This window comes from Schistocerca gregaria, chromosome 2 (genome assembly GCF_023897955.1).
Source record: "Schistocerca gregaria isolate iqSchGreg1 chromosome 2, iqSchGreg1.2, whole genome shotgun sequence".
NCBI classification, from domain to species: Eukaryota; Metazoa; Arthropoda; class Insecta; order Orthoptera; family Acrididae; genus Schistocerca; species Schistocerca gregaria.
In genome coordinates, this window is record NC_064921.1 from 1,017,923,987 (window position 1) to 1,017,936,702 (window position 12,716).

The window sequence follows — 12,716 nt, forward strand, 5'->3', positions numbered from 1 at the left end:
TCACTTTTGCTAAACAGAAAAATCTTCCTACCTTTTTTAATATTTCTATTTATGGCTGAAATCATTGGTGCAGTAACCGCTTTATGATCGCTGATTCCCTGTTCTGCATTAACTGATTCAAATAGTTCGGGTCTGTTTGTCACCAGAAGGTCTAATATGTTAACGCCACAAGTCGGTTCTCTGTTTAACTGCTCAAGGTAGTTTTCAGATAAAGCACTTAAAAAATTTCACTGGATTCTTTTTCCCTGCCAACCGTTATGAACGTTTGAGTCTCCCAGTCTATATCCGGCAAATTAAAATCTCCACCCAGAACTACAACATGGTGGGAAAATCTACTCGAAATATTTTCCAAATTATCCTTCAGGTGCTCAGCCACAACAGCTGCTAAGCCCGGGGGCCTATAGAGACATCTAATTACCACGTCTGAGACTGCTGTAACTGTGAATCATTTCACAATTCAGATCTCCGTGAATTTCCTTCGATACTATTGCACTTCTTATCACTATAAACACGCCTCCCCCTTCACTGTCCAGCCTGTCTCTGCAGTATACATTCCAATCTGAGTTTAGGATTTCATTACTGTTTACGTCTGGTTTCAGCCAACTTTCTGTCCCTAGTACTATATGGGCGTTGTGACCGAGGAAGCAGAGAGGATATAAAATGTAGACTGGCAATGGAAAGGAAAGCGTTTCTGAAGAAGAGAAATTTGTTAACATCGAGTATAGATTTAAGTGTCATTTCTGAAAGTATTTATATGGAGTGTAGCATGTATGGAAGTGAAACATGGACGATAAATAATTTGGACAAGAAGAGAATAGAAGCTTTCGAAATGTGGTGCTACAGAAGAATGCTGAAGATTATATGGGTAGATCACATAACTAATGAGGAAGTATTGAATAGGAGTGGGGAGAAGAGGAGTTTGTGGCACAACGTGACTAGAAGAAGGGATCGATTGGTAGGACATATTCTGAGGCATCAAGGGATCACCAATTTAGTATTGAAGGCAGTGTGGAGGGTAAAAATCATAGAGGGAGACCAAAAGTTGCATATACTAAGCAAATTCAGAAGGATGTAGGTTGCATAAGGTACAGGGAGGTGAAGAAGCTTGCACAGGATAGAGTAGCATGGAGAGCTGCAGCAAACCAGTCTCAGGACTGAAGGCACACTGACAAAGTTTGTTAAAGTATTTTTAACTTTAATTTTACTCTTAGATTATTTTGCAATCCTTAGTATGTTAAGCACAGACACATTACGCTGATGTGACTCTGGTAGTAGTGAACTCAGCACTCTCTCTTGCCTCTGTACCTCAGATAATGTCACAGAAGTTGTTTCGTGTCAGTATTTATTATTGGTATGCATTTTTTTAGCCAAGTTATTGTTTTTTTTATTTGCCACTCAAGTATTTCTAGGGATTTTATAGATTATCTTCATTTAATTGGACCAGTTTGGCATCCCACTGTTGTTGTGCTCATAACAGATCTGAAGACTGCAACAGCTGAAACTGCAAATTGTACAACTTATGTGATCAAGACAGATCTTTACAAATAAAATATATGTATGTCGCCACCTAAATTATTATCTGACTACATTAAGCTGTCATAAATGACACTCACTGAATACCTACAGAGGAGGCAGTTCAATGGGTTTATAAATTTGCAGATACACATTGGTGCCTTTATTTGTGATGCTCTGTAGCAACATTAGATGAGCTTTCTGGACACTATTATATCCTCACTTCATTCTTACAGGTATCTTCTACAATATATTTTGTATGTGGGTTTGAAACATTTTGTACTTTCGAATTAGGTAACAATTGATTACTTTTGAAGTATTATGCAAGGCAGTTCATTACGACTTCATGTTGCATTACTCATACAAATTATCAAGTAAATAATTTTTTGCTCTTACATTTTTGTAATAGGGTGTATTTTTTTAATTTATTGCATTTCACTTTTTATACTCACCATACTCAGTTTTACCCCAACCAGTAGCAACTGCCCTGCTATCTGAGAATTTATCATGTGTGTAGAGACAAGCAGGTCGTATAGGCCATGTGAAATTCACACGCTCACTAAGACGTAACAGAGCAATGTCATTGTATTTGCTTGGTCCTTTGTATTCAGGATGGCGCACTAAATCTGCAATGTGATAATCAACAGGAAGTGCTCCATCATCATCACTTTTCAGATTATGCTCACCAAGACGAACTATTACAGCAGGATACCTGTAATTTGTTAAAGCACCTTTTTGTTAAGAAATAAGTAAAAATAATGTGTTTAAAGACAAGTTAGTAACATTTTCTATAACTGACATCAGTATGGTTCACTGTTTGTATATGAAACACTGCAAATAAACTGTTTCATTTTAGCAGCTCAGATGTAATGACTGTTAACAAAAATTAATGTGCCTTAAATAAAATTGTATCCTATTGATGGAAGATAACTTCCCTGCCTATGAAGATGTTGCTGTTACATACACTGTCTTTAGTGTTTGAAGATGTCTTACAAATTCTTGAGTGTTGTTAGTAATAGAATTTCCAGTAAACAAAAATAACAGAAGTTATTGAATCAATAATTTTGTGGAACTGGAGCACTATGACAATGACATGAGGGAGTGGATTGGGAGGGGTTGATATAACAGAGGGAACTATTTAAAGGTGTGTGTGGGTGCTGGTGGTTAGTGGAGACTGAAGCCAAGGGGATTATTGGTATGGCAGATATATTGGAAGGATAACTAGTATCTATGCAGTTCAGAAAAGATGGGAGTTGAGAAGAAGGATCTACATGGCAGGGGCTGTGAAGCAGCTACTGAAATCAGGCATGCTGTGTTAAACAACAAGCTCCATCACTGAGTGCCAGCAACAAGCTCCACCAGTGGGTGGCACAGTTTGGCAGTGAGAATTTATTTGAGTGGACAGTTGCCTGGTGATCATATTCATATAAAATATTGTGCAGAAACTGCAGCAGAGCTGGTATATAACATGACTGCTTTCACAGGCAGGCTCACCTCCGATAGGGAGACACAGGCCTGTAACTGGAGAGGAGTACAATGCATCGGGTGAGTGAATCTTGCAGGTGTTGCACCTGGGTGCTCCATAGGGATATGGTTCATATGGTAAGAGGTTAGGCATGGAAGTGGCACAGTGATAAGGGCAGACTAGGTTACTGTTTACATTGGGTGGGATGCAGACAACCAATTTAGGAGCATGGGAATGATTGTGAGAAGGATGTTCCTGGTTTCTTGTCATAGTTCAAACCCTGATGAAGAGCAAAGTTCAATTGTTCCAGCCTGCAGTGGTACTGAGTTGCGAGGGGCCCACTCCTTTACAGCTGTCTCTTTAGAGTTGTGAGAGGGGGTGGCATGGGAAAATTGTTTGTGAACTATGTTCGGGGGACAGTGCTGGTGAGAAGACCTTAGTAGCATCTTCAGCATACTGGGCAAGGAAATTCTGGCCACTGAAGATACAACGTCCACAGGCGATCAGAATATAGGGAAGTGGTCTTTTGGTGTGGAATGGATAACAGCTTTCAAAATGCAGGTATTGTTGTTGGTTAGTGGGCTTAATATGGACAGAATTATGCATGGAGCCATCACGATTGCGGAAGTCAGTGTCCAGGAAGGTGGTGCATTGAGCTGAGAAGGACCAGGTGAAGTGTGTGGGAGAGAAGGTGTCAGGGCTGTGGAAGACTGAGGATAGGGGTGTGGAGTTGGAAGGTTGTTGGAGAGATAATGTTTGATAGTAGAAGGCTGTGGACATGAGGGATGTTAGTGTCTATGGAGAAGGCATCAACAGTAATGAGTGTGCACCCAGATGATGGAGTGGGAATACACTCCTGGAAATGGAAAAAAGAACACATTGACACCGGTGTGTCAGACCCACCATACTTGCTCCAGACACTGCGAGAGGGCTGTACAAGCAATGATCACACGCACGGCACAGCGGACACACCAGGAACTGTGGTGTTGGTGGTCGAATGGCGCTAGCTGCGCAGCATTTGTGCACCGCCGCCGTCAGTGTCAGCCAGTTTGCCGTGGCATACGGAACTCCATCGCAATCTTTAACACTGGTAGCATGCCGCGACAGTGTGGACGTGAACCATATGTGCAGTTGACGGACTTTGAGCGAGGGCGTATAGTGGGCATGCGGGAGGCCGGGTGGACGTACCGCTGAATTGCTCAACACGTGGGGCGTGAGGTGTCCACAGTACATCGATGTTGTCGCCAGTGGTCGGCGGAAGGTGCACGTGCCCGTCGACCTGGGACCGGACTGCAGCGATGCACGGATGCACGCCAAGACCGTAGGATCCTACGCAGTGTCGTAGGGGACTGCACCGCCACTTCCCAGCAAATTAGGGACACTGTTGCTCCTGGGGTATCGGCGAGGACCATTCGCAACCGTCTCCAAGAAGCTGGGCTATGGTCCTGCACACTGTTAGGCCGTCTTCCGCTCACGCCCCAACATCGTGCAGCCCGCCTCCAGTGGTGTCACGACAGGCGTGAATGGAGGGACGAATGGAGACGTGTCGTCTTCAGCGATGAGAGTCGCTTCTGCCTTAGTGCCAATGATGGTCGTATGCATGTTTGGCGCCGTGCAGGTGAGCGCCACAATCAGGACTGCATACGACCGAGGCACACAGGGCCAACACCCGGCATCATGGTATGGGGAGCAATCTCCTACACTGGCCGTACACCTCTGGTGATCGTCGAGGGGACACTGAATAGTGCATGGTACATCCAAACCGTCATCGAACCCATCGTTCTACCATTCCTAGACCGGCAAGGGAACTTGCTGTTCCAACAGGACAATGCACGTCCGCATGTATCCCGTGCCACCCAACGTGCTCTAGAAGGTGTAAGTCAACTACCCTGGCCAGCAAGATCTCCAGATCTGTCCCCCATTGAGCACGTTTGGGACTGGATGAAGTGTCGTCTCACGCGGTCTGCACGTCCAGCACGAACGCTGGTCCAACTGAGGCGCCAGGTGGAAATGGCATGGCAAGCCGTTCCACAGGACTACATCCAGCATCTCTACGATCGTCTCCATGGGAGAATAGCAGACTGCATTGCTGCGAAAGGTGGATATACACTGTACTAGTGCCGACATTGTGCATGCTCTGTTGCCTGTGTCTATGTGCCTGTGGTTCTGTCAGTGTGATCATGTGATGTATCTGACCCCAGGAATGTGTCAATAAAGTTTCCCCTTCCTGGGACAATGAATTCACCCCTTCCTGGGACAATGAATTCACGGTGTTCTTCTTTCAATTTCCAGGAGTGTAGTTGAGTGTCAGTGAAGGATGTGGTTCACATCTTTAACATGAGCAACAGGTTAGTGGTGTTCATTGACAGAAACACAATATATTTTAGTGGGAGCACAGTAACCAGCTGCAGTGGGGCATCATGGATTGTTGGATTCTACTGTTTGGTGAGCTGTTACCTTCAGTCTCAAAAAATTTACATTCTGCCAGGACTTTCCACACCACATTAATGAAATAAATGTTAAATTCTCCAAAGTATCTTGAGATCTACTGTAATTGTTTTGTGCATGTATTTTCAAAATGCGATCTCAATGAACATCATGTGTTTAGTGCATGTATGGAAGAGGCACAAGGGGATGTGGATGGTGATGGTGATCGTAAGTTGAATTCCACTGAAGTGTTAATGCAGGCACATTCAGCAACAAATGCACAGTAATATAGCTGATGGTGACTAATTTTGAACTTAATTCACAATTTAGTGCAATCTGTGTGCTACTCATCATTTATACACAGGTAAGTCATTACCTTTCTAATTTGTTGTTTTGTGTCAATGGGATCAGTAACTATATTAGGTGACATTTTGTTTAATTTTATTAAATTTACAGGTAACACTAATAGACAATATTCATAACACTTTTATTTCATTCCATTGTGTCTTTGACTAATATCTAAAACAGCAATAATGGTTAGCAGAATGCAATTCTAGTTGTGCTGAGGTCTATACTTACTTTCCAATATGTGTGCAGTGTGCAGCAGTAAGGACATAATATTCACTGATTAATGATCCCCCACAGCTCCATTCCAGATTACCATCAACTTGATAACCAATAGCAGCCTGTTAACATATATTGTTTATCACACATATGTAGCTAAGTAGTAGTAGAAGAGAAGTTTTAAAATGGTAGGGAAGATAGAAAATCTTGTCAGGTGAGTATAGGATAACATCAGCAACAGCACAAGATAATGTAATAGGATTCGTGAATAGGAAGGTAGGCAGGGAGTGAGTTACTATCAACAGTTCAGTTATACGGTTGTCATCAGAACTGACACAAATGAACACCAACAACTATAGTTCTGGTGTACATACTGATGCTGCAAGCAGGAAATGAAGAAAGAAAAAATCTGTATATGGATACTGAACAGGTAATTCAGTATGTAAATGGAGATGAAAATCTAGTAGTCTTGGGGGATTGGAATACAGTTGTAGAGGAAGGAGAAAAAAAAGGATCATGGGAGAATATGGGATTGGCAGTATAAATAAAAGGACGAAGACTCAATGCTACTATATAAGTCAGCTTTTAATAGCAAATACTATCTTAAAAATTACAAGAGGAGAAGATACATTTTGAAAAGGCCAAATGGTATGGGAAGATTTCAGAAAGGTTACGTCATAGTAAGGCAGAGATTTCAAAATGAGATATTGGATTGCAAGGCATACCCAAGAGCAAATATAAACTCAGATCACAATGCAGTAATGATGAAGAGGTACTCTTGAAAATCTCTGTGGCTGTAGATACTGTCATGGTGAATAGCTCATTATGTGCTTCAGTTGAAGAGGAATGGATACCTATAAAAAGAGCGGTCGCTGAAGGTAAAAATAAAAACCTTGCTACGGGGAAAGTAATTGTGAAGAAACCAAGGGTAATGGAAGAAATACTGCAGTTGATCAACAAAAGAACAAAGTACAAAAATTTTCAGGGACATTCATGAATACAGAAATAAAAGTTACTGTGGAATGAAATAAATAGGACGTATGTGGTCATAAGGCCAAATGGTTGAACAAAAAAATGTGAAGAAATTGAACAAGAAATAATTGTTGGAAGGACTAACTCCATCTACAGGAAGCCAAAACAACCATTGGTGAAATTAAAAGTTAGCAAGGTGACATTAAGAATGCAATGAAAATTCAAGATGGGCGGAAAGGGTATATTGAAGGCCTCTACAGGGGGAAGACTTGTCTGCTGATGTGGTGGAAGAAGAAACAGGCATAGACAGGGAAGAGCTAGGGGACCCAGCATTCGAATCAGAACTGAAAAGAGCTTTGGAAGACTTAAGATCAGATAACGCAGAAGGGATAGTTCAAATTCCACTGGAATTCCCAAAATCACAAAACCACTATGCATGTTAGAGTGTAGAATATGTGAGGTTGGTGGTATATTTTTGGAGAAACATTATCCACACAATTTTGAAGAAAGCAAGAGGTGAAAAGCGTGAGAATTATCACACAATCAGCTTAACAGGTGATGTATCTGAGTTTCTGACAAAAATAAAACTGAAAATCTGTTAGATGATTATTAGATTGAATTTATGAAAGGTAAGACTAGAAGTGAAAGTATATCAATGTTAATATTCAGTAATGACATTGAACCTATGTGGAACTGAAGAATATTTACAGAAACTGTTGAATGGAACGAGCAGTCTAATTAGTAAAGAATATGGGCTGAAACAAATTGGGGAAGACCAACATAATGATAAGTAGCAAAAATGAGAATAAAAACTGATGATCGTGAAGCAGATGAAGTTAAGCAATTCTGGTGCATTATAAGCAAAATAACTCATGACAGATGAAACAAGGGAGATATAAAAAGCAGACTAGCAGAATGAAAAGAACCAGGCATAGAGATGTTAGGTAGTGAATCATGGACACAGGGAAAAATGAAACAGAAGAGAACTGAAGAATTTGAAATGTGGTGCTACAGAAGAATGTTAGCAAATAAGTAGACTAATAATGTAAAGAATGAGGTGGATTCCACAGAACTGAGTAAATGAATCTTTGGAATATATCAGGGAATAACTTCCATGTTACTAGAGGGAACCGTTGATGATAAAAAACTGTAGAAGTAGTCAGAGACCAGAATACATTCAGCAAACAGTTGAGAAAGCACATTGCAAGTGCTATTCTAAAGGAATAAGTAAATGTTAGTATGGTGCCCATGTCCACAATGGTATTGATGCTAGTGCAAAGTTACACTTAACAGGTCATTGAGATTTTCTGATGTGCACCCACATCATTGAACTGTAGGTGAGTGGTTTCCTATCCTATGTTCTGCCTGTGGTTTTCATCCTGGAATTCACATTACTATAGTAACAACAAAAATGCACTTCACATCAAGTCGGAAAACTTTATAAGAACTAAAAACAACACTTAGAATATAAACAAAATAATAAGTAGAAAAAATGAACATTTAAATCTCTCTGTGTGAGCTCAGATCTCTCTTATTTCATTACAACAGTCATTTCTCCTTATGTATGCGAAAGCCAACAAAATATTTCCACATTTGAAGGAGAAAGTTGGTGACTGAAATTTCATGAGAAGATCCCAGTGCAATAAGAAACACTGTTTTAATTATTGTCAGCCCAACTTGAGTACTATTCTCTTCCTTTATTGCAATAATGCTTTTCTTCAAACTTCCTCAGTGCCCACCTTTAATGTTATCTCTGTAAGCATTCCACATTATGCAGCAAAACTCCAGGAGAGGATGGTGAGCATAATGCAGACAGACTCTTTAGTAGATATTTTGCATCCTCTAAGTATTCTGCCAACATAATACACTCTTTGGTTCTGTACTACATTTTCTATGTGAGCATTCCACCAGATTAGCCTGTTCCTGATTGTAACTCCAGCTATTTAAGCGAATTGACAGATTTCAAATTTGTGTGATTTACCATGTAACCAAAATTTAATGAATTTGCTTTTTTTACTCGTGTGGATGACCTCACAGTTTTTATTGCCACTTCTTGCACCTCACTTGTATCTTCTATGCATCATTTTGCAATTGGTTTTGATCTTAAGATGACTTTATTTGACCATAAGTGTCAGCATCATCAACAAATAATCTAAGGAAGTAGCTCAGGATTGGAATGACTCCTTACCCTCTCCCTTAAAACCCACATCCTTTCGTCTTTCCCTCTCCTTCCCTCTTTCCTGAAGAAGCAACCGTCGGTTGCAAAAGCTAGAAATTCTTTGTGTGTGTTTTATTTATTGTGCCTATCTACCGGCTCTTTCCCGCTTGGTAAGTCTTGGAATCTTTGTTTTTAATATATTTTTCCCATGTGGAAGTTTCTTTCTATATATATATATATATATATATATATATATATATATATATATATATATATATATATATATATATATCCCATGAGGAAGTTGCTTTCTATTTTACATGGGAAAAATATATTAAAAACAAAGATTCCAAGACTTACCAAGCGGGAAAGCGCCGGCAGACAGGCACAATGAACAAAACACACACACAGAATTACTAGCTTTCGCAACCGATGGTTGCTTCTTCAGGAAGGAGAGGGAAAGAAGAAAGGATGTGGGTTTTAAGGGAGAGGGTAAGGAGTCATTCCAATCCCGGGAGCGGAAAGACTTCCCTTAGGGGAAAAAAAAGAAAAGGACAGATGTACACTCGCACACACACACACACACACACACACACACACACACACACACACACACACATCCATCCGCACATACACAGACACAAGCAGACTGTGCTTGTGTCTGTGTATGTGCAGATGGATATGTGTGTGTGTGTGTGTTTGCGAGTGTACACCTGTCCCTTTTTTTTTTTTCCCCCCTAAGGGAAGTCTTTCCACTCCCGGGATTGGAATGACTCCTTACCCTCTCCCTTAAAACCCACATCCTTTCGTCTTTCCCTCTCCTTCCTGAAGAAGCAACCATCGGTTGCGAAAGCTAGTAATTCTGTGTGTGTGATTGTGTGTTTTGTTCATTATGCCTGTCTGCCGGCGCTTTCCCGCTTGGTAAGTCTTGGAATCTTTGTTTTTAATATATTTTTCCCATGTGGAAGTTTCTTTCTATTTTATATATTAAAAACAAAGATTCCAAGACTTACCAAGTGGGAAAGCGCCGGCAGACAGGCACATGAACAAAACACACAAACACACACACAGAATTACGAGCTTTCGCCACTGGCAGTTGCTTCATCAGGAAAGAGGGAAGGAGAGGGAAAAATGAAAGGATGTGGGTTTTAAGGGAGAGGGTAAGGAGTCATTCCAATCCTGGGAGCGGAAAGACTTCCCTTAGGGGAAAAAAAGGACAGGTGTACAATCGCGCGCGCGCACACACACACACACACACACACACACACACACACACACACACACATATCCATCCGCACATACACAGACACAAGCAGACATATTTAAAGGCAAAGAGTAAGGGCAGAGATGTCAGTCGAGGCGGAAGTACAGAGGCAAAGAAGTTGTTGAAAGACAGGTGAGGTATGAGCGGCGGCAACTTGAAATTAGCAGAGGTTGAGGCCTGGCGGATATCGAGAAGAGAGGATATACTGAAGGGCGAGTTCCCATCTCCGGAGTTCGGATAGGTTGGTGTTGGTGGGAAGTATCCAGATAACTCGGACGGTGTAACACTGTGCCAAGATGTGCTGGCCATGCATCAAGGCATGTTTAGCCACAGGGTGATCCTCATTACCAACAAACACTGTCTGCCTGTGTCCATTCATGCGAATGGACAGTTTGTTGCTGGTCATTCCCGCATAGAAGGCATCACAGTGCAGGCAGGTCAGTTGGTAAATCACGTGGGTGCTTTCACACGTGGCTCTCCCTTTGATCGTGTACACCTTCCGGGTTACAGGACTGGAGTAGGTGGTGGTGGGAGGGTGCATAGGACAGGTTTTATACCGGGGGCGGTTGCAAGGGTAGGAGCCAGAGGGTAGGGAAGGTGGTTTGGAGATTTCATAGGGATGAACCAAGAGGTTACGAAGGTTAGGTGGATGGCGGAAAGACACTCTTGGTGGAGTGGGGAGGATTTCATGAAGGATGGATCTCATTTCGGGGCAGGATTTTAGGAAGTCGTATCCCTGCTGGAGAGCCACATTCAAGGTCTGATCCAGTCCCGGGAAGTATTCTGTCACAAGTGGGGCACTTTTGGGGTTCTTCTGTGAGAGGTTCTGGGTTTGAGGGGATGAGGAAGTGGCTCTGGTTATCTGCTTCTGTACCAGGTTGGGAGGGTAGTTGCGGGATGCGAAAGCTGTTTTCAGGTTGCCACTTTCCTAGACGTTGACCTCCATCTGTCCAATGGCCAGCTGCACACATCCGTCCACATCAAACCCACCAACAAGCAACAGTACCTCCATTATGACAGCTGCCACCCATTCCATATCAAACGGTCCCTTCCCTACAGCCTAGGCCTTTGTGGCAAACGAATCTGCTCCAGTCCTGAATCCCTCAACCATTACACCAACAACCTGAAAACAGCTCAACATAGCTCATCTCAAACCAACACTTTTTCGACTTTTTTCACACCTTTATCTCTCCCTATATAAATCTCTCTTTACTTTCACTTTAACCTCATATTACCCTTTCCACCTACTAATACCATGTCAACCTCACAACATCCCTACAACGACCCCATTAAATTTTATTTACATTCCCTCCGCAAACATGCCTTCACCCTAGCCAGATTACGCTCCCATATTTTATTTACTCAGGCTTGTCTGACATTTGGCATTACTCCCAAAGGCCTCACACTTAAAGTTCCCATCTCTGGCTGCAATCCTTCTTTCCATCAGTCCTTATACCAGTTCCAAACAGCACAATCCATAGCCCTCACCCGCCTAATCCTTCACCTATACGTCGACTCGGCCAATGAACACACCCGTCAACTCCCATCCCAAATCAAAGTCCTCAATCTTTCCTCTCCCACATCCACACCGGCTGTACATAGCATCCTCCTACAGGCCAACCGCAAATTAGAACAACATGCCACCCTCCACCTCAAAAAACTATCCAATCTCCTGGTTTCCCACCTCCGGAAAGGCAACTCACTCACCCTCCACAACCTTTCCAACAAACCTCAACCTCCTCTCATTGCACACAGACCCAGTCTCTCCCATCTACTCAATCTCCCACTTCCAGCTCCACTCCCCCCAACACCTCAAAATTCTAGTCAACACAATCTGGAACCACAACACCCCAATTCAGTAGTTAACCTTTCCTCCAAACCCCTCTCCCAATCCGAGACCTCTGTCCTATCCAAAGGCCTCACCTTCAACCCCACTCCCAGGTTCAACCAAACTGCCCTTGTCAAGGATTTACTGTCCTACACTCGTAGTCTCTGCTGGAAATATCACTTTGCCACGAAGAAAAACAATCCTGATCCCACTCCTAATGATCCAACTCCCCAAGACACTATCCAAATTGAACCCTGTCTGCAACAGTTCCGTCCTCCATCAAAGCGGGACCCACCTCCTCTTCCTCAAAATCACCTTCTCCAAACCTTCCAGGAATTTCTCACTTCCAGCCTTGCCTCTCAATCTTTCTTGAAAAACCTTAATATCCCAGGCTATCTGTGATCTGAAAGCTGACCGATCCATCATCATTCTTCCGGCTGACAAGGGTTCCACGACCGTGGTACTTGATCGTCGGGAGTATGTGGCTGAGGGACTGCGTCAGCTTTCAGACAACTCTACATACAAA

General features: G+C 42.4%; 1 protein-coding gene across 1 annotated transcript in view; it reads right to left on the reverse strand.

The window, feature by feature from the left end:
• Window positions 1–12,716, reverse strand: part of LOC126335511 (serine protease snake-like) — a 317,108-nt gene that overhangs the window by 45,985 nt on the left and 258,407 nt on the right. The window contains exons 7-8 of the mRNA XM_049998866.1: window positions 5,984–6,090; window positions 1,965–2,224 (exon numbers count right to left, since the gene is read on the reverse strand). Of these exons, the coding sequence (XP_049854823.1) occupies window positions 1,965–2,224; window positions 5,984–6,090 (367 nt within the window). The remainder of the gene's footprint in view (window positions 1–1,964; window positions 2,225–5,983; window positions 6,091–12,716) is intronic.